This window comes from Lutzomyia longipalpis, chromosome 2 (genome assembly GCF_024334085.1).
Source record: "Lutzomyia longipalpis isolate SR_M1_2022 chromosome 2, ASM2433408v1".
Taxonomy (NCBI): domain Eukaryota; kingdom Metazoa; phylum Arthropoda; class Insecta; order Diptera; family Psychodidae; genus Lutzomyia; species Lutzomyia longipalpis.
The window spans coordinates 34,357,139-34,384,922 of record NC_074708.1 but is presented as its reverse complement, the minus strand read 5'-3'; the positions used below and the strand labels follow the sequence as shown (position 1 = coordinate 34,384,922).

The 27,784-nt window shown below is 31.2% G+C and overlaps 4 protein-coding genes across 10 annotated transcripts in view; 1 reads left to right on the top strand and 3 right to left on the bottom strand.

Annotated features, from left to right (window-relative positions):
• Positions 1 to 27,784, top strand: part of LOC129790342 (clavesin-2-like) — an 891,203-nt gene that overhangs the window by 279,236 nt on the left and 584,183 nt on the right. The window lies entirely within an intron of this gene.
• LOC129790216 (GTPase-activating protein skywalker) lies at positions 1,143 to 20,613 on the bottom strand. 7 transcript variants are annotated; one of them, XM_055827610.1, is made up of 12 exons: positions 20,362 to 20,546; positions 17,445 to 17,981; positions 12,633 to 12,835; positions 12,326 to 12,530; positions 10,611 to 10,735; positions 9,455 to 9,786; positions 9,222 to 9,390; positions 8,799 to 8,831; positions 7,838 to 7,924; positions 7,049 to 7,207; positions 6,343 to 6,563; positions 1,143 to 6,240 (listed from the first exon to the last, which is right to left on the bottom strand). In XM_055827610.1, the coding sequence occupies exons 2-12, from the start codon at positions 17,575 to 17,577 to the stop codon at positions 6,099 to 6,101; spliced, it is 1,809 nt and encodes a 602-aa protein (XP_055683585.1). In that variant the 5' UTR covers positions 17,578 to 17,981; positions 20,362 to 20,546; the 3' UTR covers positions 1,143 to 6,098. The 7 variants fall into 7 exon arrangements, with proteins under 7 accessions (XP_055683585.1, XP_055683580.1, XP_055683581.1 ...); XM_055827605.1 differs by lacking the exon at positions 7,838 to 7,924 and having other exon boundaries at positions 20,362 to 20,613; XM_055827606.1 differs by lacking the exons at positions 7,838 to 7,924; positions 20,362 to 20,546 and adding an exon at positions 18,062 to 18,165.
• The window catches only part of LOC129791269 (uncharacterized), a 22,560-nt gene continuing 16,703 nt past the window's right edge, over positions 21,928 to 27,784 (bottom strand). Inside the window, exons 12-19 of the mRNA XM_055829339.1 lie at positions 26,723 to 27,782; positions 26,242 to 26,662; positions 26,112 to 26,180; positions 25,548 to 25,659; positions 23,886 to 25,477; positions 22,928 to 23,570; positions 22,687 to 22,840; positions 21,928 to 22,619 (exon numbers count right to left, since the gene is read on the bottom strand). Coding sequence (XP_055685314.1) covers positions 21,928 to 22,619; positions 22,687 to 22,840; positions 22,928 to 23,570; positions 23,886 to 25,477; positions 25,548 to 25,659; positions 26,112 to 26,180; positions 26,242 to 26,662; positions 26,723 to 27,782 — 4,743 coding nt within the window. The remainder of the gene's footprint in view (positions 22,620 to 22,686; positions 22,841 to 22,927; positions 23,571 to 23,885; positions 25,478 to 25,547; positions 25,660 to 26,111; positions 26,181 to 26,241; positions 26,663 to 26,722; positions 27,783 to 27,784) is intronic.
• LOC129790154 (microsomal triacylglycerol transfer protein) overlaps positions 25,956 to 27,784 on the bottom strand; it is a 3,903-nt gene continuing 2,074 nt past the window's right edge. Inside the window, exons 4-6 of the mRNA XM_055827504.1 lie at positions 26,723 to 27,784; positions 26,242 to 26,662; positions 25,956 to 26,180 (exon numbers count right to left, since the gene is read on the bottom strand). Coding sequence (XP_055683479.1) covers positions 26,039 to 26,180; positions 26,242 to 26,662; positions 26,723 to 27,784 — 1,625 coding nt within the window. The 3' untranslated portion in view covers positions 25,956 to 26,038. The remainder of the gene's footprint in view (positions 26,181 to 26,241; positions 26,663 to 26,722) is intronic.

Below are 27,784 nucleotides of genomic sequence, written 5' to 3'. Positions count from 1 at the left end.
TTTATGTTGTTCGGATCAGCAGTCGGGAATAAAAATGCACGATGTTTTATCGCTAGGTGCGCAACGTTTCGGTAAGTTATATTACCATATTCAGGCTCTACATATGAATTTTTACAAAAATGAATTAGAGGTGTGACAAAATAATGGCAAAAAAAAGAAATTGAAAGAAGAAAAAATGAACAAACTATTTTCAACTCAAAAGAGCAAGAGAGAAAAAAAAATTACAATTTAAACTTACTCTAGCAGTGTAACAACGTGTAGTCAAAGAAAAAGCTGTCTTGTATCCCCTTAATTTTTTTTAAAATTTTAAACGTTCTTGTAACAAACATAAATACTAATACAATATTGAGTCATATTCTCTGCGACCAAGAAATCCTTGAAATTTCAAGAAATTTTCTGAAATTTCAAAGATTTATTGGTCGCTGAATACGACCTAGAACAAAACCATACTTAATCTCAATTAAATTTAAACTTTCTAATTCGATCATAACCGCTGATTTCTCTTTGATAAATTTCTTTTTTCCGTCTCCGGTTCAGTGTTTTGCAAAGCTTTTTTCTTGGTGTTTTAAACCCATTCTCCTGGGACTCCTGGGTGAATCTAATGATGGTGTTTTTTGGTGCCTCTGACATATCCATTTGTCTTAAACGCCAAACGCAAATTGAATTTTTTTATTTTTTTCTATACATGTGGCTTTAGTTGGTTACTATAGGCCTTCTTTTCCATATGACCGCCCGTCAGACTTTTAATTCCTTCTTTTTTCCTGTCTTTGCGAAGGCTTGGCTCATGTGACACCTCCTTTATTTTATTTATTAAAAAGTCGTCGGGGTCCGTGATGGATAATTCATTAGTATAGTATTTGGCGCCACCTCGTTTACCAACGATGGGCTATTGTTGTGCCTAAAAATGAAAAAGATTCAGCTTGGGAGAACTTTGTGATCATCACTGTCAACAGCTTTTCGAAGATTTTTGAATCCACCTATACGGAGTTTACGGCTGCCTTAAGGATTTCGCACCCGAATCCCATGAGGAACTTTGTCTTCATTTAATCATCCGTGACCCCATTATGTTGTAAAGAACATACGACTTTTAGATTTATTTGACTTCCATCCTTTAAATACTTTAATAAGAAAAAAAAAACGAATTTAGTATTTTCGAACAGAATCTTTTATTTTCTTTCAACTTATTCTTCGAGAATTTTTTGTTTAATATTGTACATCTAAATAATACTATATACTCATACATTTTCAATTTTATAACATTTATTACAAATTAATTGTATTATATATCTCACTTTGTATTGCAGATATCTTCATCATAAATAACGTTTTAAAACTTTCTTTTCTTCTTTTGTTTTTAATCTAATTCAACTAGAAATTAATAAATTACACATTAACAAGCTATATATAATCTTTTTTCTTTACTTTCCTCCATAAACCTATTACCCAAATATGAAAATTAATTTAAAACATCTTCATACATAAAATAATTCATTTTACTGGATCCACTGGAATTATGGTAAAAGAAACAAATTGAAGGAATAAAAATAAAACAAATCATAAATATTTCTTCCTTTTTTTGTAATTCATGTGCTGTTCATTCTTTCAGTAGCAAGGACTAGAGGTTATTATAAAACAAAAAAATAAAATTGAACACACATTTTTTCGCATTCTTTTTTTTTTTTAGTAATTCTCAATGAAAATTATTATAGGACTTAATAAGAAAATAATGAATAATGAAAATAGAGTGGTGTATTGTTTTTTTTTAATATGCAATTTATCTATTTCTGCCTCTGTTTTTTTTATGACGCACAGCAAATATTACAATTTTAATTAGCAAACACATCGATGGACTAGTTTTATCTCAATATTTTATGCAATAAATGTTGTAATTATTGGGGGTTTATTGATAAATTTATTGTAAAACACATTTTCAATTATTGTGTAAATTTTGATTTTTTTAATTTCAGAAGAATAATTTAATAGTTGTTTGCTAATTAATTCTTCTCTGTGATGCTATTCTTGCTATTTATTCTATACTGAATTATACTGAAGTTTACATGGAACAACGGTGACGTAGAATTTTAGGGGAATTTACTAAAGAATATTTATTAAATCAGTTCACTGTTAAAGATTCCTTTTCATTTGCAAATTATAGTCTTTGTTCAAGTTATAAGATATAAAAAGAAATCTTGAAACAAAATGAAGAATAAATCAGTTTCATTTTTATTTAATTTAAAATTAAAAAATGGAGAACTTTATTCTCCTGATTACATCGTTGTTATCAATTGATATGATTTATATTGAACCAATCCGATATAAAAAGCTCTCACATGAGCCGTTTGAGCTTGAATTGTCTCTTTTTTTTCTTAAGTTTTTATCCAAAGTGGCGCTATACGATGGGAAAACTCAAGAGCATAAATTAATATTCTTATCAGTCATTGACGTCTTCCTTGTTCCAGTAAACTTGCTTGTATATCTCCTACTTCAGTAAGGATTTTTTTCACTTTTTAGCTGTGATTTTCAATGTCTCTGATTTTTCTTTCACAAAAATAGTTAAGAGAGCGCACAAAATACACAAACATCCAATATTATTAGATGAGATAAATTCACAATTACGTGACACTGAGGAGACAACATTGATTAACAATTAATTGATAAATGTCAATATAGTCAAGATAACAAAGTTTTCATCAATAAATATTACATTGAATGTTTTTTTTAATAGATATATAAATCTGATTTATATTAGTTATTGAATTTGCGTGGCAATTTAGCTGTGATTTATTGAAATGCTCTCTGAAATTTGTGTGGATCACGTGGTGAGTCTTTTGTCCTCAAATGGACCTCCTCTGTGAGAAATTATTAAATGTTCCATTTAAGATAAAACAAATAGGGATTTCTCTTTGCAAGTAAGCATTTTATCATCTTTTTTTTCCTCTATATGACTTGGTTTATCACCATATTTCACTTTTTATTAATCTTTTTCTTCTAACATTTCTTCACAATATTTCAATTCTTTTACATTTTTCATCACTACATTATTATTTTTCTTCTCCAAAAAAACAATCTACTGTGTGATTCGTCTTATTTATTATTTTCTAATTTAATATATTTTAGTATATAATTTTCCACGGATTAAATATGTATGGTTGTATCTCACGTAATGTTTGTATCTCACATTGTAATGTTTTTTTTTATATTTAACATTATTAATACTTTTTCTTTTCAAGAGAAATATCTTTGCGATATTTAGATGAAATGGTAGTTTATGATAAATTTGTTCTCCAGTACATAAATCAATTAAACATATAATACTTTTAGCAAATAAGAAAGAGAAGCCCTGTCCTTAATTCTTTTTTATATTTGTTTGGGAAATGAGAGAATTATTCAAAACAAAGAGAATACATAATCGGTTCTGCTTGATAAGTTTGTTTATAAAAATTCTGTAATAATTTTTATCAGGTTCTGATGCTTTAATTTTTCTTTGTTCAAGTGGGTCACATAAGTCAATAATCTCAACTTTATCTTTCTCTGCATTTAAAATATTAAAGCCCAAGTAATTAAATTATATGTGAATACGAAAAGGAAACACAATGATGCTTCACTAACGCACACGACCACTTTTATTTTCGGGGTTTTTTCCCATATGAAAGCAAAATTATTTTTAATTTTCTGTTAATCAATTTGTATATTGTAATTAGGATATTTAGTTTTCAAATTATATAGACTCACAACAAAAAAAAATATGTAAAAATTAGCTAAAGAAAAAGCTTCTCGAGTTTCTTCCGAGAAAACATTTCGTTTATTTTGGGAGTAATTTGTTCCTTTCAGCAGCAACCGATTAAGACTTTTATCTTGTAATATTCATCTTTTCTCTCCATTCCTCTTACGCAGAATTTTCGTGGATATAGACAAGAAACTAAGGAATGTAATACCCAAAACATCGCATGAGTATCGCAAGTTAAATCACAAAAAATGTCACACCATTAAATAGTCCTATTTTAATTTTTCTTCTCAATTTTTTTTTTGCTAAATGGTGTAATTTTTTCTTCACTTCTAGTGACATATTTATCGGTGACACACTAAAAGAGATGTTTATTGCATCTGTTGAATAAATATGTTGTAATTTTTTTTCTTACTAAATTGTCGCGTAATTTCAAGAATTTCTTATCATTTTCCAGCAAAATGTTTAATTTTTATAATGTTTTTTTTTATATGACTAGGTTGTAAGCTTTTATGTAACACAGATATATAAAATATCTTGCTAACATGCTTTAGATTAATTACTTCCTCAATAATTTCAACTAAAAACAGAATGAATAAAAATAGGTAAAATTATAGATTTCCAATAAGGAAAGCTTAAGGTATGTATGTACATTTCATGGGTGAATAAATATGTTTTTTTATGAGTAGGTAGAGGTGTGTATTCTTAATTACAAGTGGACCGTACCATGTATGCCTATAATGTGTACTATGTCGGCATATATATTCATTAAAAAATTGGCATCGACCCGAGTGATAAAATTTGGGCTAAAACTGTTCAATCTACTTATATGCAGGTCAACAAGAAAATGGCTTTATTTTTTTTGTAATTCTTCACAGACTTAAGTCTCGTCTAATTTTAGTTGGAACATTCAGAGCTTTTTTATTTGTTTGTCTTTTAATATATTCGGGCTCAAGAATTCAGTTAGCAAATTTAGAATTTTCACATAACTCACGAAAGAAAGTATTTAGTCTTAATATTTTTTTAGCTGTGAATTTTTCTTAAAAACGTGTTCTACAAAAAAAAATTTTTTTGCAAAAACTCTGGGAAAGTTTACAGAAAACTTTGCGTAAATCGAGAAAATTATTCAAGACTATAAAATAAAGTAGGTAATAATTGAAGTCTATGAATACAGACACGAAATCCCTCTATAATCAAATTATCCTTTTTTTTCAATAAATTCCCTTGCCCATTCTTTATAATAAAAATTGTGTGTTAATGTAGCTTTATTGCTATTTTATCAATTTATATGACGTAAAGTTACTGGAAAAAGCAAGAAATGCAAATTTTGACGCACATTAAAGCAATATAATTCTTAGTTAGATTTTTTTGTGAACAGTCCTTCGTAATTTGATGTTAAGGGTATATAGAATTCCTCAGTAGTTCGGGCGTAGTTTTCCTCTATGCCATCAAAACATCCGTTCACATTAGCATTAGAAATTTTCCATACAATTTATCAAATTGTTTTCACAAAGTTCGAAAAAGAAAATGTAACATTTCGCTCTTCTTCAGCTGGAATGATTTTGTATTCACTTTTGCTTTTTCATTTACCGGCATTTCCTTCTAAATAATCTTTTTTTTTTAGCTTGAACAAAATATTAAACATAACAATGATTGTTCGTGATATGAATCGCACAGCAATATACCTATGAAATATGCATTGTATAATTTATTTTAATTTTTCATTTTGCTAACATTTAATAAATATTGAGCGATATAGAGTGTAAATATCAGGAAAAAAAAATAACAATTCGAAAAAGAACAAATTTACAAATCGCAATGCGATGCATTTTGCTCGATGTGAACTTTTATGTTTATTTCGTTGCATTTATGCTTCACATCAAGCATAAATCCCTTATTTTGATTTGCTCCATTTTTTTTAGTTTTCTGTTTTTATTTTATTTAATATGCATTTTTTGGGTTTTTTCTTTTCAAAAATTCTTTTAAATGTTCGTTTAAAAAAAAACAACTTTTTTTGCAACACTACTAAATATATTATATGCATGTAAATGTATAGAGAAAGAATGAGAAATGAATATATACAAAAGTAGTCGATATAATTCTTTTAATTCACAAAAAAAACAACCGAAAGAAATTAGATCTCTAAAACAAATAGAAATTATTTCCTTCCATCTCATATTGTAGTCAATTTAATTCAATTTTTTTTTAACTTTTCATTTTCTAATCGCTAATATTGCAGCAATTTAATCCCGGTAGAAGCCTTCTTAATTCATCTTGTTTTTTCATTCATTCGAAATAACTAAAATATAATTTATACATACTTATCTTCAGGTGTTGTATCTCCTTTATTTCCTGCTTGACTGCGCGCATTTTTTTAAACTCCCACAAAGCCGTACACTTCGAGAACGCGAATTTCAAAATCTCCAGATGCACAGAGCGGTGGATTGTTGAATGTATGACATTTGTCCGTTTTCCCATATCGGATGTTCTCATCCATCCAAATGGCCTGCCCCTCGCTGGTGTGTGTAAACAAGAGACAAATGTAAGATAAAATGATTGATTTCCATTGTCCCATGAGTGTAATTTAAACAATCATTAAGTTATGATGGCCATCTTACCCTCCTCCAATTGTTATCATTTTAGCATCGGCCGCCATAAATAATTCAGACGCATGACCATGTCTCGTATCACCCTCGATGCCTACCCATGGGTATTTTGCACGTTCAGGATACAGTGAGAATAAGAATGTTTCACCAGTTCCAAAATACGCCTGCTTCTGCCCCTTGTCATCCTTTACATTCCTCTCGAACCATCTCGATGAGCAGTATGCACCAAAGACCTAATTAAATTGTGAAAAATAATCATTTTTTCACTTGAAAATCTACAAATAAATTAGATTTATTTTTAAAAGCTTTAGTTTCGGATTATTTTTTTGTAGATAAAATTAAAGCTTCTTTAAGGTGCTCGTACAAGTAATATTTTGAATAGAATCCTGAATTTTATTTGTAAAAAAAAAACGCCGAGAAATATTTTGAAATAGATTTAATAAAAACGGAATTTTGGTCGAGTCAGTTTAATTTTTTTAAAATTAAGACTGACGTTTCGGAATACATAAGTCCTTCCTCAGGGTTCATGACAGTTGAAAAAAAACCAAAAATTCAACAAAATTACGGAACTCATCGTTTCTTGAGATTTTTTGACTTTCAAAACCCCGAAAAACTTTTTTAAATAAAACAGAAGATCATAAAAAAATTGTTGAAAATAATTTATGCTGCGAAATAAAGCAAAATTAATTTCCAGATAGAAACTATTTGTTATACTCACCTCATTGTTGCATGTTTTAATCATAAGCAATGTCGGTTCATGTTGTTCAACTCGTACGTAAAACGTCGTCAATGAGCATCCGTGTTCTTCGGTGGTATAGAGAAGCACCGGTTGGTACATTGTGATCCTTACTGGCAGCCAACTCCAGAGTGTAAAAAGCTGCATTAGCATCAGCCCAATGATGCAAATGAAGAAAAATTAATTAAATATTAATCAACTAATAATAAAAAATAATAATTTTTAAAATATTGTAAAAAATCACACATTCCAATAATTAAAAATTAAAAAAAATAATAATAAAAAAGTGCTGTAAGATATTGCCAAAGGGTGTTAGAAATGTTAAAAAGTTTTTTTTTATAATAGAAAATTAAGAAAAATCATGCAAATTTTCAAAAGCAATAAATAAAATTCGTAAAATAATTAAATTTTGAATATCATGCAAACGTACAAGCTACATTTTTTTTTACATATTTTATGAGTTTGCACAATATTCGATACATTTAAATTTGATATAATAACCTAAAAAATTTAGCAAGAAAAGTGCATGAAAAGTTATAACTGGACAACAAAATAAATTCCATTGATAAAATTTTAAATAAAAGAGATCAAATTTAATTTTTAACAAATTTTCTTCATCGATATATTTTGTTGTTCAGTCAAATAAAATATTAAACTGTCCTACAAAAATTAAATGCAACAAAAAAGTTTATAAAGATTAAATTTTTTCAAATTAAAAATGAAAAAGAACCTTTAATTCTGTGCTGTGAAAAATTAGTGTTAACAACTTACATCATCTTGATCAAGAACTTGACTTTTAATCGATTGAATGGGAAAGACTCCCATAGCAAGAACTCTTGCATCAGGGGAATGGGCTCCCTTTTTTATCATTGTTATTATCAAATATTTATTAATTTTATTTTCAATTTTTTTTATAATTATTAAATGGGAAAAACATGTACCAGAGAAGAGAACCAGAGACAGAGAAAATACATTAAAGCAGCACAAAAGAAAAAAAGAAAAGAAAATATGGTTATATTTTTAATAAGAAATAATTCCTTCATTTTTTTGTAAATGTTTTTTTTTTATTTTTATTTTTCGTCAATTTGTGTTAATTTAGTAAAATATTTAAGTGTATCAGTTTTCTGGGTGTGTGTTAGCTGTTACATCAGTATTTGTTTTATTCACTTTTTATATAAAACTTTTGCTTTTTTTTTTAAATACTTTTCTTGGTATATAGGGAAAATATCAAATTAATACATAAGAAAGAAAATTAAAAGTAGGTAGTTTTCACCTGTAAAGACATGTCCATAAAAGCAGGTTTAAAGCGAAAAAAGCTCTGTAATTAATAAATAATCCATCGCAAGTAAATTATTTGATTTTGAAAAAAGAAAGCACGTTTTAAAATGTTATCACAAAACACATTTGATATGTCTTTACAAATGAAATGTAATATGGGATAAATGTGGGTGATATGACTTTTATTTGAATGAGGAAAAGCTTTAGAAGTGTTTTTTTAGATTTTCGTTGTTCCTATACAAGACTTTTTAAATTAGTTTTTATAGATTGTTAAAAAAAAGAAACTATAGCAAACACAAACGACACAATCACTCACTTTGCAAAACACAAGTAGGTAGCTTTTTTTTGAAATCTTATTCTTTTTTAGGTTTTTAATATGGTTAGATGTTAGTAAGGTACAAAGGAACATTAAAAAAAATATGAAAAGAAAACAAATAGCTACTAAACCCCGTACCATATTGCGACACGTTTCACTTTGCTGCATTCGCTGAAATCCCAAAAATCCACAATTATTTCTGCCTATTCTACTGGGATATTAATCACTAATGAAGAGTGTAGTTTCCATTTGCCACAGGCATCTACTTAAGATACTTTGTATTAATGTAAATTAACGACGTGAATTATTTTCTCAAAACATGAAAAAAAATATAAGAAAAACATATTTTTTAGAAAAAAAATCAAAAGTATAGGCATGTTGGTGTTTGGAGGCCTATCACCGTGTCATATTGAATGTTATGTGTATGTAGGTATTTTTATTTTAATTTTTTTTAGTTCTTTCTTCCACTTTCAGTCCGTATGAAGGAGCAAAACTTCACACTTATTGGGGAAATATCAGGTCTTGGTATGATTTAATAAGGAATAAAAAGTAAAATTTTACCTCTCGAATTGTTAAAGTGTGTGACATCATTTGAATGTTCACTTGTGATTGACTTGTTGGTAAGTTATCGCTAGAACGCGATCGAACCAGTTGTTTGGATCCACTCAGAACCGATCTACTCTTCAGGACCATTTCAGTCTTAAGGAACACCCTTGAAATATATGTTGAGCTGAAAAGGAAAAAGAAAAATCAATTATCTTTTTCATCCCTAAAATATGTTCATAATTACATACCTAAGTGCTCTGATATTGAATGCCGTTCTTAGCAATTTTGTCGGTGAGACAGGAATTGATTTACAAAATTTGGGTATAGCGTTATCAATGTCATTCTTCACAGTTTCCGAATTCCATTCGGAATTCGATGATGTTATATTCTTTTGGAAGAGAATGAGAATGGCAAGAGAAACGCGATAGAATACTTTGATCCCTTCTTGAAAGTAGCAATCCATTACTCGGACCAAATGCGGAAAAGGGAGACCGCCCAAAACCCACCAGCTCCAGTCCATGAAAATTCTCTCAATCTTCTGACCAGGACATAGTCGTTGCAGGTGCATCACTGCTGCTTTCTGCGGGGAATTGGACAATTTTTTTTGTGATTTAGAAAAATGCTTTAAAAAATTCAACTATACTGTTTAAAGAACTAGGTTTTACATATCTTAAGCCAGGCTTTACATTTTTAAGTATATCATTTCAGGTTGAAAGGTTTTGAAATCAGGCTCAAGTTTTTTAAACTAAACCTAATTTTTTAAACTAGCACTAAGTGTTTAAAGTTTCTAAGCTTAGGTTTTCCTAAACTTTTAATATTTTTATGCAGCTTTAAGTTTCTTTGGACTAGGTTTATGATTTTTTTATGCAAGACCTAAGTTTTTTAAGGTTGTCCTATATTTTAAACCAGCCCCAAGTTTTTTAATCTAGGCCTAAAAGACTATCTTAGTTCAGACAAAACAATAGGTTATTCCTTGAAATACTTACTTTTAAAGAATAAGTATAATATTGAAGTTTTCTTTGCTTAGAAAAGTGTGAAATGAGGTTTTCGTATTTAATTGTTTAAGCGATGAAAATCCCCATAAAACCATTTACAAATTTAATGTGAAACATTAAGTGCTTTTGGGGAAATCATATTGGTCTCGTGCCAGACCGCACAGAAATCTATATAGCATAAATTCTTAAACAAAGGAAAAATTAATCAAGAAAGCATTTTCCTTTAATACTGTGACTCCTTCACTAACAAAGTATTGTGCGTCATTGAATAACACAATACTCATTCATTGCCCAAAATGAATTCCCCATTACTTTCAATGGGAAGAAAAATTATTTATCAATGTTTCTATCGTCATCCTGGGTATGTGTACAGTTCATATATCATGTACATAATTATTTATTTACTTACCGCATGTTTCTTGGCTATTTGCATCACAGTTTTCCACGTCACTTCATGTAGCAATTTCGTTTGCGTGATGAATACCTTCTCTTTGGCAGCCACTAGACTTGCCATACAGTGATAACATTCTTCTTCTGCAAAAATAATCAAGTAAACAACAGATTTAAAATTAAACTCTCACAAGAAGAATGAAAATACATAAAGAGACATTATCGCACACTTTTTGCTTGCGACAGAAGGAGGTAATTGAGAAAATTTTTTTTAGTGGCTAATAAAATGATCAACAAGAAAAAATCTTAATTTTTATATAAATAAATTTTTCTCACGAGGTAGGTAGGTATAGGTACTTAAGAGTCACGAGTTAAATTGTTGAATTACGACGTGCAAAATTTGCAACACAAATGGTTGTAAAAAAAAGTTAATTTTATTATGTACCAGTATTTTCCATCTCAACCCATTTAGACAAACTTTTGAATATGATCCACAAACTTTTCCTCTTGACAACAAAGGGCTCACTTCTAAAACCGACAGAAGTGGTTTACAAAAATTACAAAGATAGAGAATGGAAAATTTGCATTTTTTCCCGCTATAGAAGTACAGAGAGTTAATAATAAAGATGACCAGACGGAATGAAACATAATCATACATATAATAATAAAATGATATGGTACATTATTGCTCTCAATTTAAAATCCAAAATGGAATAAGCCCCAAGCTCGTTGTTCAAGAATCTAGTTTAATCCAACCAAAAGGAGAGAATTCTCGGTCATTTTGTCTGACCCTATAGAAAATTCTCACTCAGATATTTTTAGTGATAATGTCTATGGGAAAAACAAATATATTAGGTTCTTTCACATTGATATGAGTTTGAAACAATAATCATTTAGTGAAAAATATTGGATAAGAAAGAAATCAATAAAAGAAACATAGACTTCTGATTGAACATGATAGAGACATTCAATTCTAATGAAACCAAATGTTCTGAACGTTCTTTCTTCATTAAATTATAATGTAGTTTTAAGTCGCGTTAGTACACACTAGTTTTCACACGTACATAGATAGCCGGACGATTTGCAAAGTCCGTGATGTGACTTTAGGCGAAGAAAAAAAAGATATAAGACAATTGTCTTAATAGCATAACAACTTATGAAAGAAATTAACAACTTCCATTTTATTACATTTTAATTTCAAGCAATTAATCTGGACAAATAATGCCAGCTAGTATGGAAATTATTCGGTCTTTGTCAGTTAATAGTTTTTTCTCGGGACTTAATAAAATAGCCCTTTGTGAGAAATCCCCTGTTGATTTAAAAAAAAAAGTATTGCAATGTTTTCATGCAAACCTTTTGTTTAGTTTTAAATAAACATAAATGTGTGGGATGGAAATGAAATAACAAATTTTTAAATTAAACAATCTTTAACTTTATATGTATTAGGTAATGATTTCCTGTCATATCTTTCAAAGCTCAATAACCCGTTATCACGGTCAAAGAAAGATCTAATATGGTAGTAACATTGAAATAAAAATTTGTTAATTTGTATAACAAATAATTTCGAAAAAATGCGAGAATCTTCTCAAAAAATAAACCTTCAATCATCTTATAAATTTTATAATATTGCCAGCTAATAAAGAAGGGGTAATTTGGTATATTTTTACCACATTATTGTTGATTAAAAAAAAATTAAAATTACTTTATAAACTGCAATAAAGGTAAAATACGTACCAGACATGAAGTGTAAGAGTAGAGATGTTATCGGATATAGTGATGGACTGTAGGTGATATCAGGGCACGCATAACCCAGAACACTGACAACGCGATCCGCTACAGCTCTTCCCTTTCTTGTCAAGTGATATGGAAGGCAGTGGGTTGAATCCACAAAAGGAGGTAGCATTATTGGTTTATCCGGCAGTTCTGTTGTACCAAACACCTGAAAAAAAAAATACAAAAATTTCGTTTATTCAAATGCTACTTCATCAGGTCTTTTTGATAAAAAAAAACTTCTAATAGGAGTCTCTTGAAGAAAACCCACCTGATTAACCATATCCCAATAGAATCCATCCAACATGCTTTTTCCATTTTGATGTTGACTACAGAGAGCCGGCCACAACTGAGATCTGATTGGCGAATTTATTGGCCAAGAATTTTCACGAATCGTTGTCTTTACTTCTCGTTTCTTGCCCTGCTGTATGAGTTGTTGAACCTCACTGAATGACTTTAATGTGGCCTTTTTTCCTACAATGGGAATTTTTAAGAAAATATACAATTTTTATTTATTTTTAATTCCAGCTAAAAAATATATTTTAGTAAATATCTTATTTTAATTTTCAATTTAAAAGTTTTTCAGAAAAAAAATTAGACGAAATCTTGCAGAGCAATCTTTAAGAAATTCATCGATGGTTAAAGAACATGATTAAAGAATAATTTAGAACTCACGTGATGTATTAACAATAAAAAGAAAATTTAATTTTGAAGATCAAAATTTAGGGATGATTTGCACATTGTGTATATATTTGCAAAAGTAATTGTGAGTTATTGTATACGAGTATTTGAGTGAAAAATATACACAAATTTTTGAAGGTCATGCTCAATTTTTGCTAATTTGATTAGATCTCATCAAATAGGTACAAGTCGGTATAATTTTTCCTCTCTCATGCATACCCCACCGGCGGCCTTACTTATTCACATTCAATAAACTTGTATTAGAATCCTCTTTAAAAGTAAATTTACCTTCAAATAAGTTAAAACATTTCGTCACACTTTCATTTGTCGGTATATACAGGGGTAGCTCAAAGAATACCTCACGATCAGGATCAACGTAGACACTACTTCTTTTACTTGCACTCTCCAGTGAAAGAAATTCTTTGAGAGCTGCTGATTTTGCTACCATTTTAGCAATATAACTCTTTGATTACTTGTTCTAGGCGGCAATCAAATTTCATTAGTCAACACTTTGGTTCTAATATTAAATCACTGCAGCCGTTGTACATAAGAATTCTTTTCTTTGAAAATAACGATAGAACGTATATTCATTATCACTTCCTATCACATGTCTGGGGATTTATCACGTTTGATTCAATGGTCTATTACGTTTTTCATCTAACATCGGCCGATTAATATAGTCAATGCAAAGTAATTACTTTATTTTTTTTTTCAAGAAACCAGAAATTGTTTATGTGTACACATACATTTATGTAGTATATCCACCATATAATATATATCACTTTACATGATACCTATCCACTATTATGCAATGAATTATTCATTAATGCAAAAATGGGAGCAGTATAAGAATTTTTAACCTTTCCTTTTTTTTATTAAAGTTATTCAATAGGAGGAGCTCAACTATAAATTTATTTTGCTAAACACTGTACACGTACGATGTAAAAAGGACTTTTGCGTAAAGAATTAATCCGAAAATAGGAATGAATAGTACATTTTTGTGATCCCTAAGATTGGAAAATTCCACTTATAAATTCAATAAATAAAATCCACACCATTTAGTAACGTAATTTTCCTAAGAAAGTACTTCTTCACTTTGTTTAAAAGACACTCAGAGACTTCTAATCATTTGTGCCACATATTTAATGTAACTAAATATGGTGAATCAAAACAATATAACTGTCTAATCACGTGCGATTTAGTCGTGAGTACCTTTTACACTACAATGTTTATAATCATTCCCCTATTAATACACAGACAAAATAAAACAAACTGGAAATTATATTTTTCGATGCATCGTAACTAATTCATTTATTTTTTGCGTACACTGGCGAAGCAGAAAAAATTCTAGCATTTCAGAACCGAGCCTAAAGATCGACTGAAATACATTTATGTTACTCACATCTCTTCAATCACAGAAGACTACTTGTTATCAAAGTTGTTCATTACCGTGATGTGAAGAGAGAGAGAACGAGAGAATACTATATGTATACGTATCTTATTTATAAAGAGTTTCCCATGTAGACAGGGTGTATCAGTCATTTAAAGTCAAAACATCTCCCAAAAAATATTAAAATTCACTTAGTGAAAACTATTTTAGGATTAACTGGAAAATTAAAAAAAAATTGGACCATTAAAATGCTGGACGAAGATAAATTGCACAATTTCGGCATACAAATAGTACGATTTTTGTTTAAAATTCAATTAAAATTACTGCCTATTGTTATTAATCTTCCTGACTGTTTTAGACACTTGTTTCTTAAGCATTTTTTTCCGTTTTCTTAGAACTTTCGACTCTCTTTGGAGAATTTTAAAGCTCGAGAGACAAGAGTTTTTTATAAGAAAAGTTTTCTAACTGAAAGTGCAAATTTCTTTATTTAGTCACTTTGAGTATAGTTGAAGTCTCAAAGGAAATTGTTAAATTTTTGGATTAGAAAATACTAACCGACAATAAATTCAGTGGAAATGTTTCCTTCTTTGATTCTATAAATTGTATTTTAGTTTAATCTTTTCAGTTAATCAGTTAATATTTTCTATGACCTGATGAAGCTCTCAAAAAAAAGGTAATATTCTAAAATAGGGACCATCCAGTCGATTCTATAATAGTATAAATGCTTTCTTTTCTTACGATTTCGTCAGTTATAAGATTTTTGGTTCTATGAAAAATCTGTAGAATTTCGGATTTCGACAATTTGTTTTTTTTAATCGTATTAAAAAAAAACTTTTCTATTGCTTTTTTAATATCTTTTTTTGATTGTTTTCTGGAATAACAAATCCTATGATTTTTTGCTTTGGAACGACCGAGAACGACAATAGAATAATTTTAAAATATCAACTGTCAAAATCTTACAGCATCTTATTAGCTTGTTTATCAGAATTGAATTTATATATTTTTTCAACAATACTTTATTCTTCCTCCACTTTTAATATTGTGTTTAGAACTTAATTTTAATGTTTATCTGAAGTTATTGAGTAATATCTAAAAATGTCTTATACTTTTGAGCCAAATCTTTAAAAGTTATATAATAAAGCCTAGATAAATCTCTGAGACAAACTTAGAACCACCCTACATTATTTGATTAGCAAAGTATAAATAAATCGGCTATTTGACATATCGTGTTTACTCCTCAATACATATTAGCATTCTCTATTTCTGTTACACGATGTATTACTATCTTTCTCACACTGCTAATCATCGTACGAACATATATTGTTGCACTTTTACATATTTATTTGATAGAAGATTGATGTTATGTACTATGTGGTAAATATTGCTTTTTTTTCAGTAAATAATAGTATTTTCAAACACACATATTAATTTTAATAATAAAAGAGGAACTTTTTGACACACAGTTCAATGATTGATTTCGCAGACAATTCAATTTGAAATGTATTGATTAACCATTTTTATGATAGGTATATAGTGATTTATTTAACGCTACTGTTAAAAAATTTTGCTTCACCCTCAGTGTACTCAATGTTATCGCACATTCTGATTGCGCCTTTGAAGTACTTTGCAGTACAGTAGATACTACTGGTTAAATGTTTAAAATACACAAAAGCACCTTTGGACGAAAAAGGTGATTTATTATTTTTCTAATAAGAAAATTTGATTTTTCAAAATTAATTTTCTTTTTTGATTTCTTAAGATTTCTTTACAATTTAACTAATGAAACTAAAGTTACTAACACTATGCGTGAGAACTTAGACTAGAATTTCTTATTTTTCATTCTAATAAAACTTATACAAAAAACCCTTCAAAGATGGATCTTATAGTCAGATAAAAAAGAATATAATATTATTTTTTTTAATGAGGTAAACAAGATACTAAAAGTCAACAATATTCACACACATATTGCAATATATTGTAATTTTTTTCCAGCTCGTGCAAGTTTTTCCCCATTCATATGTACCAAGAAATGCTTCGCGTATTTGTACGTATGTAAGCTACTATTGACTTGTTTTGACTAACACTGCAACTTCCTTATTATGTAAACCTCAGTAAAGTTAAATACAATGCACTTTTCTTTTTAAATTAACCATTATATACAAGCTGGAAAATATGAAGGTAAAAGAAATTTGCTCCATAACATACAAAACATTCATTAAGAATAAACAATATGAGATGCATTTATTTCTATATGAAGTGTTCATTGACCTGACTTAATAACAACGACAAAAGGTGTCAGGTAAACTAACAAGCATTTTCATAAGTAATAAATCTGTCAACAAATCGATAGGAGAGAACGGCACAAATTAGTTAGAAAATTGAGTTTTTTTATGGGAAAGGAGAATTTTAATTTTAAATTATTTACAACAAAGTATTTTAAATTTATTTAATTTATAAATTTTAATCAATAAAAAAATTAACAATTTGATAAGTTTATTTGAAGGGATAAGCAGTTTTTTAAGGCAAAAGAATGTATTTTTATCAGCTGAAAGATTAGAGAGTTTTGTTACATAATATGTGGGCATCAGAAAATCCGCCAAGTGGTGATTTTCAGATGAGTTACGCATGATATTCTTTTTTTTCAATATCATTCCCTTCTAATCAGACACCTACCTATAACGTTATCTAGGAGAGTGTCTGATTAAATTGAGCATCATTAAACACTAACATTTGCAAAGACAGAGATAAGAAAAAAAAATAACATACTCTGATTCTTATTAAGTTTGTTCATTTTTTTCAATAACTATTTTTAGTATAAAGAATTCGTCGTAACACGTCTGACGTATATTTAAAGATAAATTTGTTATTACGTTTACGTAAAATATAGAATTAGTTGGAAGAAAGCATATTTGCCTATACGTAGTGAAATATTCAAGGAATTTTCTTTAAAATTTTTTTTAAAGAAGAATTGGAAGATGGAAAATAAATTAAAAAAAAATATTATGTACATACCTGCTGGTGAATCCGTGATAATCGTTATCTGGCTTGTATCCACATGAGGCGCAAATGCATCATACATATCGGCTTCTTCTTCGATACCACTTAATTTTTCGGCTCTGGCCGTAGTATCACCATTTGCCGGCATTTTCCGATGCAATGTAACCACTGGTTTATGCACACAAAACTCTGAAGCTTTTTCTATTTATGCACTAAAGCAATAGTTCCGCACACTGATGAACTAAATTATTTTTTATATAAAGCTTCACCAGAAGTGTTCAGAGTTCACTTTCAACGCAACTTTATATCACAATTCAATTTTATAGGGAAAAAGAATGCAGCAGAATTTTATTGACTAGATATTTTATTTAAAAAAATGATTTTGCTTTTATTTGGGGGGAAAATACTCCACGAAATAATGAAACTTTTTTTTTATTCTTTCACACTTCTTATGGGGAGACAAGAACCCCTGGTCGAGTATGGGAAGACGACCTCATGGCAGCTATTGTTCGTTTTTTATGTTAGATCTTCAAAGAGCATCGTGTAACTAATCTGAAAATAGAAGGGATGATATCGGAAATATTATTATACATTATATTCTTTTTTCTCACTATTATTAGTAATTTAATTACAAAGTATCACGAAGACAAAGATAGTAATTTGTTTTAATTAATTTTTTATGGGCTTTTTCCTTTGAATTTTCACTCTTTTTCTCTCTCAATGGATCTTTCACAGATGTACATTGTACACGTACTGTCCACAATTTAGATTGAAGAAAAAAAATTTCATTGCTTCTCTTTATCACACAGATTCATACATACATAGACTTCGATACAAACAAGCGTTTTTTTTCTCTATTTATGTACTTAAAAGCATAGTGATAAGCCACCAATGATAACGACTTCTAAGTCAGCTATTGTATAATTTTCAGTACAAGTCACATGATGGGGATCGGTTACTACTGATGTTGAATTTCAATGCAGAATAAAGAATGCATTTTATTCGACAGAAAGAAATTTGCGTTGTTAATTTCATTATTAAATAAATGTTTGACAAATATTTTACAAAAAGTTTCCCAAATTATTATGACGAAGATTTGTTATTACGATGAATATAAATTTTCGCTTATACATAAACTATGTTAAAACATGCTGGAAAAAATTGAATTTTGTCTGTACATTATTATGTGTCCACGGTCACTACTGGAGCCTCAATGATAAGTGTTTGGTGATTCATGCCTCCCAAAAAAAGAACCTAAAAACCCCCTAATCGCGAATATATCGCACAAAAATTTAAAGAAATATAAAATCAATAACAAAAATGATGAATGAGAGAGATTCCCTTAAGGAGCTCCGTGTTAATCTTAATAATTAACTAAATGGTCAAGATAAAGAATTCATATAGTTCTAATTTTACGATAAACATTAATTTAAATATTTAGCGTTATGTAAAAAACGAATTAAAATTCTTGATTCTGAATTAAAGTTATTAACCCAGATTTGCCCATATTGTACTATTTTTAGTACTCTCGAAAAATTTTCTTTGTTGACTTTGAGCCTCTAAGAATGTAGTAAAAAAGTTTTTATTTTCACAAGTGGATTCGGTTAAAGGAAGAGTTTTAGAACTTCTTGTGTGAAATTTCATGAATTTCAATTGAAAATTGATTGCTCAGACAATTTTTAAAATGAACTTCGCTTATTGTTAGATTTTAAGATTCTCTGCGCATATCTTAATTAAAATAAAATGAGATTTAGTTTTATTTATTTATTCTTAGACTTTTGCTAATTTTGCTGATTTTTTAATAACAAATTTTGCGGATGATTTAATAATTGATGATTTAATGGATAATGGATGATTTAAACATAATGAATTTAAAAAAAAGATTTTCAAAAAAATATATTTTCCTCAAATTCCAAAATGATGAGAAAAAAATAAAAATCTATTAGTTTTTATTTAAAACAGTAACTACCCATTAATAATTTATTATGCTGCTGATTTATTTTAAAAAAATGCAAATTTTATTGCCATTGATTTCTTTGATCCTTTCTTTCTCCTTTTCTTCTTTACTTTACGTAAAAAGGGTAATGTCCTTATGACGAGGAGTGCTCGAATGACACACTTGCCTGAATGATATTTATGGACTTACAGAGAAAATCAATTTTCCCCTCATAAGGAAAACGCATGAAAGAATATAGAAAAAAGTAGGTTCCTCTTCTAGTCTATTTGAGAACGAAACATTCTTATTGACCGGAAATCTTATTCAGCAAAAAAAAAATAATATGCGCGCATGAGTCAAATATCAAATTAAAAAGGAACTGAATAATTGTGCGAAAGATTTATGGCACCTCTGTAATAATACTGTAAAATGTTTGGGGATTAGGTGATAAGTCTAAGAAAAGAAATCAATTATGGGGTCTAATATCAATTAGTGAACGTTGTAGGTATGACATATCTCATCCCAGGGGCCCCATAGTGGTGGTCACCTTGATAGAGAGGTGCGTGACTTTTCCTTGAGAATTTTCTCATTTTTCTAGTAACAATTTTTGCCGGCTCATTGCTTTGGGATTACTGTTGCAAACACCATGACCTTCGTTGGTTAATTATAGATGCAGAAGCCTACAATGATGCCAAAATTAAAACTCCCCCCACTGATAATTTTATTGAGCAAAATTCTTCACTCCTTCATGACAGTACTTCACCATTCTGCAATTGAGTACTCGCGACCCACAAAATTACACGACTAACATTTAAAATCTCCAATACGTATTTATGAATGAAAAACGCATAAATTTCATTCAAAAAAGTGTCCAAAGAATTCCTTTTAATCCTGACTACATTATTCACGTGAACGTTCAAACGCGAAGGATTTTTCCAAGAAAGGTAAGAAAAAATTTGCTTAAATTTTGATAATAAACAGTAGGCAGAGTCTCACCTCGGAAAATGGCGATAGGATGATTTTCTCGGGATTCTTCACTAAAACACATGAACTGCTTTTAAACACAGAGGTATTCTAAAAAAAAATATTCCTTTTCCACTCTTTTGAGAACGATTAAGTGCAATTTCTTCATTCACAGCAATAAAATTCTCCGTGTTTACGAGTTTGACATAAACAACCCGATAAAAATTACATCTGCGTGCGTATCGTCGATGTCACTACGAGAATTTTTTTTTTCAAACTACCAACGGTTATTTATGTCTGTGGGCCAGACGGGCCAGTCTTGTGATACGTATGAAATGTATTTTGGCAAAAATTCAATGAAACCTTGCCAATATTTCATATCACAATCACAATATCATCAACATAAATTAGCTCAATTAGCTACAAATTATTGTCTGACTGAGCTTCTACTGCTTATATACTAAAAATCTTAATTTAGATTTTTGATGTAGTTTTCGTATCAAAGAAAAGGCTTAATATTGACTTAACAACACGATTTTTAAAGTTTGTATTATGCTTAAAAAATACAATGATGGCCTATACCAAAATTCCAAAGTCCTAGCTATTATAGGAGCTGCGATATAGCGAAATCAAAGACTAGAGTTTTTCAAAAATGGTGGATATTTTGGGGTGAATTTGATTTTTATTCTAATGTCTTTCAATTTGATTCAACAAACTTTGCCGTTAAGTGCAAGTCTGAGAGATCCCAAATAATTTATGCCTGAGGAAGAAGCTATGCGTCTCCGAATCTTATAATAATAAGGAGGGAGGAATCAAAAGTGACCGAGTTCAAATATATCAGCTAAAATCTCTTATTATTCCAGAATTACGCAAAGTTTAAATTAAATACATACAATAAATGAAATTTTCAGATATTTGATTCCAAGACCGCGAAATACATACGAATTATCAAAACTTAATATTATTCCATTAGTAGATGAAGGTGTAAAAAACAAAAAAAAAAAAACATTGACAAAAAATCTCAGAAATCTCACGAACATTCGTACGGATTCTTCTGAGGATATCTCGGAATTGTCAATGGATTTCTCTCACAACATGGATGGTTGATTTTGTTAGGTCGCGTATTTCTCGCGATTTCTCGACTACCTTTCGCAATGTATCGTAAAGGGAAATTCCATGTATCATATACGGATGCATTACGAAGTACATATGCGTACCAATTACACTGGCCAACATTTTTTTTGCCATTTCTAGAATTTTCCGCCAAATTCTTCAGCTCAGTTGATGAATCTAAAAATACAAAAAATGAATTTTCCAGTCGGAAAATCACTAAAAAAAATTTTAAAATGATTCGACCAGCAGTTTTGAATCATCTTCTTGCCGGAAATGAAAGAAAACAACCTTCTTTTATATATAGCAATTTTTAGGATCAATTGTTGAAGCAGAATAAATGTGTGAAGAAAAAAAGAGCTGGGCAATGTTCTTTTTTATTGAAAAAAGTGCATGCAAATTAACAAAAGAATTACAGAATCATGCAAAATGTTCTCATGCATTTTTTTTATCATTTAACAATTTTCTTCTCTAAAGATCTGGGAAATTTTAGTTATAGTCGGATTTGGAGGAATTAGTTATATGTTTGGGATTTTTTGGTGATTTTTGCTGCTTAGCATCATCCACCGAATATTTATCGCGAATACTGAAAGGGGATAGAACAATTGGGAAGACGTTAACAGTACTGAGTTCTGGTAGTTGGATGTTGAGGCACTCAATTGGCGGGGATGTCTGATAGCGCCAAACGGGATCAACCCAAAAAGGCATTTTGGCCGTAGTTGATGGCGTATCTGGCTTCGGTGGTTCATAAAAGAGGGATGCAAGATGACTCAGAGAATTCATGCCATACACGAGCGAATCTGGGGCATTGCGCCGTTCGTAGAGTTTACGATGTGATTCCATGTTGCCCAGTTGCTGCTGTTGGTAGGGAGTTGAAGTTAAATGTCCATACGACGATGAACTTCCTTTGTTGAGTGTCTTAAGGTTGGAGGGAAATCCTAAACCTGGTGGAGGTGGGATACCGGAACAATTCCTGGGAGGTGGTAGCATCTCATTTGGCGGAGAGGATATTTGAACTGGAGGACTATTCTTGATGGATTGCAGATAGTCATTCAAGTTGTACTTAAAAAGAACAAAATTCTCATTCAATTTCACAGTGCAACGATCACAGATATTGGTCGATGGTGATAGGATAAATATGTCTGGATATGCTGTGAGCATTGTAGATAAATTTGGGTATCCTGGAAAAAAAGATTTTTATTTGAGAAAATCAATTTAAAAATAATTTTAAAAAGAAGTAAAAATTACCAAATTGAAAACAGCTTGTAAGGGTCAGATTCAATAGCGTTTTGAGATCCACTATAGAGAGGCAGAATCGTTTGTCCAGAACATCAATCACAGAGAATAGGAACTTTATTGTAGGACTCAAAAAAATCATTTTCAATCCATTAACGACTCCCACCTATCAGATCAAAAAGAATTAAAAAAAAAATAAATATTGAAAAATTAAATAAGTTACTTTCAGATCTAATAGCTAGAGCTAACTTACCTCCAGTATTTGACTCATTGCAAGGATTTTTGAGTCTGCAACTGGGACATTTCTTTCCTGTAGGATTTTCTTAAAATCCCCCAAAATCATTCGATCCGTGCGGGCTTCAATGAATACAGAACAAGCAACGTAGCACAATGTGTTGAATGTTTGACTGCCGTAGTGACAAAGAACCCAGAGAAGTCCTTGCTTATCAATCACTTCCAAATAAGGTAGACTGTATACAGCTTCCTCCATTTTTGCAAATCCCAAAGTTTGTGGAATAATTTGGTAGCCAAATTTATCTTTGTGATATCGCAGAAGGTTAGTTAGCTTCATCGGTGTGCAGGAATTTCCAGTGTATGACTGAATTATTTGATAGAGCTGCTCCACAAAGACACGTTGAGCTACTTTGGGAGCTAGATAAATTCTCTTTTGCTCATAATTGGTGAATTCAAGCTCAATCACTCCAGTTATTGCTTCAAGGAGGTCAGCCAACTTGAGGAATCCGTAGTCACTGAGGCGACATTGAAAGCCAAAATGGTAGTGGTAGTATCGGACGAATTTTTGGAATAATATTGAATATTGCGATGCATTTCGGCACAATTCAACTACCTCCCCCGCAAAGACGCAGGTATTTTCTATTTCCGCTACAGTTTGTTTCCTGGGAAAATGTATGATAATATTTAATTAAAATTATGATTTTTGGTAGATATGAAAAAAGCGTCAGTTGAGATTTTTTTTTTAAAAAACCTTAATTAAATTCTTATTTTTAAATTAACTTTTCAAATTCTTTATATGAAATTAAAAAGAAAATGAAAAAATTAAGATGAAGCTTTTGAAAGGAATTTTTAGTAAAATGTTTTTAATAGAAGCTCCCTAAATTTTAATTGAAGTTGGGCAAATAATTTCCCAAAAGTTACACAGATATTAAAGATAAATAATCAGATATGTTTAAATAAAAATAAAAAAAACTCACCTCTTTGGAATGGAAATGAGCATATCACCATCATCTGAAACATCCTGAATGACCACTGTGTTGTTGGATCGCAAACCATCAAGAATATCCGTGATGCAGCATACTCCGTAATCTGTGATGTCAAACGGACGATTCTGGGCTTGGCTGAACACCTCCGGAAGTTGTGAGAGCAAAATGGATTTATTCACCTGACACCTGAGAACTTTGTAGAGATCTGCGGTGAAACGACGAATTTGCGTACGATGCGTGAGTGTGATCAATCGACTTTCACCCTCTCCCATCACCTGAACAACATTTGAGAGGGCTTCAAAGAGATCAATTAGGCGCGTGTACCCATAATCTGCAACGCGGCATTGCTTGCCAAAGTGATTGTGGTACGCAGGGATGAATTTGTTGAACTGCAGTGTAGCCTTGGGGGTGACTTTGAGCAATTCGATGACTTCCTTTGAGATCTGATGGAGTGGATCAGTTGCGAGTGGTGGGGATGAATTTTCAATCATGGAGTATTCATTAATTTCCTGCCATGTTAGAATGCGAATCCCAAAGGCATTGCTGCAGATTTGTGTGCCAGGGATACAGCAGATCAAGTGTTCGAAATTAACGCCATTTTCATTGGGAAATATTGGAAAATCCAGGCAACATCGGATGCAGTACAGCAGTGAGGCAATGGGAATATCACCACGATGACTCTTGAGGAGTGATTGCAGTATGACGCTCATTTGATTGAGGGTTAGCATAACATTGGGTAGTGGTTCAATCTCCATTTCTGCCCATCCCTTAAATTGCTGCTCCTGCTGAAAGTGAATCCTGCAGTAGGGTACACTATGCTGGAGACTTGTATTCATGAGTGGATTCTCAGAGAGTTTGTGGACATAGTTGGAATTGAGTGTGATGCACTTATCGCCACTTTCATTGAAGCCAATCGTACAGAGATCCTTCATCTTGTACAGCTCCAATTGATTGATTGTTATCTTAAAGCGTGACTGAAAGAGTTCGCGAAATTTATACAGTGGCAAGGAATGATTGGGAATATCCTTGAGAAGACACCCAACTTGGCAGCAAAGGGTTGAGTATTCGTGCGATGAGATATCTCGGTTGTATGAAACGAGGATTCTTTTGTGGCCCACCTTTTTGCGATGTAAGTGGGAAATGACTAATTTTGCAAAGTGATCCGAAGGCACCGTTACCTTGGCACAAGAGTGCGAATCGAATTTGAGAGAGATCACCGGGGTTATGGGTTTTAGCATTGAAATGAGGTAATTCCACAGCATAGTTTCGCTAAATGATGAATCCAGATTACTTATTTGGAGGGTAACTGAGGAGGATTTTGTGTCAGCATCCAATGGGATTGGGGGTAAGGTGCGATTTCCCACATCAATACTATTCTTCCCGGATGCCAAAAGAAGTTGCTGCTGCGTCACGGCTGGGCTGGGGTTCTTCCCATAGTATGGGGAATATCGCTGTTTGGGGTATCCTTTAGCAGCCACATTACGATTTATATTCTGCCCAGGAATCGTCCAATCTGTATTGTTGCGCTGATGCGCAACTTTTGCTCGTGGTTCCATTTTGTTGAAAGAAATTTTTTTGGGCAACTGTAAATGCAATTTTGGGTTTAAATTTTTTTGATTTTTCTTCCCAAATTTGCTCCTTTTTCACACTCACCCCTGTCCTTGGAAGTTCCTCTACTATATGTAACAATATCACCTTCTTTAGATCCTTTTTGCATAAAACTAACTTCCACGATATTTCTTGAGCATATAAATTTTGATAAATAATTTAAACACGTTCACGTCACAGTACAATCGGTCATAATGAATTTACACACAGAATGTTGCAATGCAGAGAGCTTAAATATTTTTTGCAATACAAAAGAGGTCTAACAGAACTTTATAGAGGATAGTGGGGGATATCAAGTAAATATAAAAGAAAAAAAATCTTTTCTATAAAGAAACAAGATTTTTCTGTCATAAAAAATATAGAAAACCAACAGATGAAAACATTTAAATGATTTTTATCAAAGTTTTAGCAAAAATTCGTTGGCGTGCGAACAGACAAAACAAAGAATTGGTATTAGTTTGTTGTTTTAATATTTAATCAATCACAAGTATTTCTTAAATCTCTTCTGAATTGTTCGATATATTTTCTTTCATTTTCTAGGAATGTATTTGGTTGCATATTTCGTTGTTCTTTCTGTTAAGGACATGAGTATATCCTGGAATTTTGTACTTCGTCCGTGCTTCATTCTTAAACTTCTTCTGAAGCCCCTCGATGTCCAGAGTCTTCGTGTGGGTTAATCTGAAGAACAAAAAACCTCAAATGAAGAATATATTTTTGTTAAAAGAATATTTATCCTTACTTGACTTCGGAATTAGGTTGACTTAGTTGCATACATAATATGGGATTGCCTGAGAAATCAATGTCTGAGACTAGATCAAGTTTAGGTTCTTGTTGCATTACAAATTCATTTGCCATCTTCACGTAGTCATTGATAACAGACACTCGTCCATAGACAGCCAGGCCAATTTCTTGCAAAACACGAGATTTTGCACTTCGATACCAAATACTAATGGTTACTTGACCATTCAAGTTTATCGACATTGCACCCAAGAGATCAATGGTCACTGATAGCCCATTCTGAAGCCAAATTGCATCGTTGTGATCATGAAGGAGGGTTGTTGCTTGATAAGCAGGAGTCAATTCTGAGGCTGTTCCACTCCACACGTGACCCATCAATTCTCCTTGGCCACGGAAAAATTCAAGAGGTCTCAAGTAGTTTCCTAAAAAGAAAAGAAATTAAAAAAAAAAATCTCTCGTAAGAATTTCATCACAGTTCCTACCTTGAACTATGAGTTCCATTCCAGCTGTTGTTTCGGTAGCTTCCTCTTGAGGATCCTCCTTATCCGAATCGGAACTTCCAAGGAATGAAGTCAATCCATCAGCAAACAGTCCAATTGTGAAGTAGCTGAATTTACTTGTTTCCGTCTCCAGTAACATATCAACGATGCCCCGTTTCAAGATCCCCTGATCAATTTCTTGCACACTAACTAGGCTACTATTGAAAGACGGTGCTGCAAGAAATTGGCGTGAGAGAGCAGTTGATAGTCCTCTTGTTGCAAAAATATTGTAATTATTGAGTGTTGGATCCTGCTGAATAATTCCATAGACATATGCACGGAACTCCTTGCTCATTTCACATTCCATCCGCAGCCTCTGCATGAAATATTGCTTAACTTCGTATGAATCTCCTGGTAATTTCAATGCATTTATCATATCTCTGATTGATGTTGTGTAAAAGAGTGGATCAAGAAGGATTTCTGCTGCCATTGTTCTTATGCTCGAGTCGAATTTCTTAATTTTTTGATGATAAATATTTTCAAATTGATACACATGCTCCATGCTGAAATATTCCCTGGGCATAGCCACAAGGGCTTTCATTGAAACAGTCGACACTGATTTAGTACCCTTGAGGACGAAATCCAGTAGGAATGGTATAGTTTCTTGTGACTTGAAATTTATAAATCCACGAAGGAATATAATTTTCCGCTCAGTCTTGGATGTTTTCTCAATGATTCCTCTGAAATAATTGAGAACATTTTGGAAGATTTGTGTTTTTGAATTTTCCACAGAGAGAGCAACAAAATTATTTGCCATTGATGAAATTGTCTGAACAAGAGTTTGGGTTAATTTGACATTTTCATGGGTGTCCCTTTTGAGGACTTCCAGTAGATCCTCAATAACTTCGGATTTTGGTCTACTTCCAACTGCTAGAGATTGAAGGTAGCGTTCAACATAAGGGAAATTTTCTGCTTTAAAGAAATCCAGAGCTTTCTTCACGGCATTGTGAGATGTGATGGTCTGTGTAGCTCCCAAAATATCCACCAGTTGCCCTTTAATATTCT

Bases quoted from the DNA above. Each gene is read 5' to 3' on its own strand.
- LOC129790216 (XM_055827610.1), bottom strand. From the start codon at position 17,577: ATGCCGGCAAATGGTGATACTACGGCCAGAGCCGAAAAATTAAGTGGT. The intron at 12,836-17,444 runs GTATGTACATAA...TTCCCATTGTAG, and splicing joins TATCACGGATTCACCAGCAG to GAAAAAAGGCCACATTAAAG. The intron at 6,241-6,342 runs GTAAGATGGCCA...TACACACACCAG, and splicing joins ATGATAACAATTGGAGGAGG to CGAGGGGCAGGCCATTTGGA.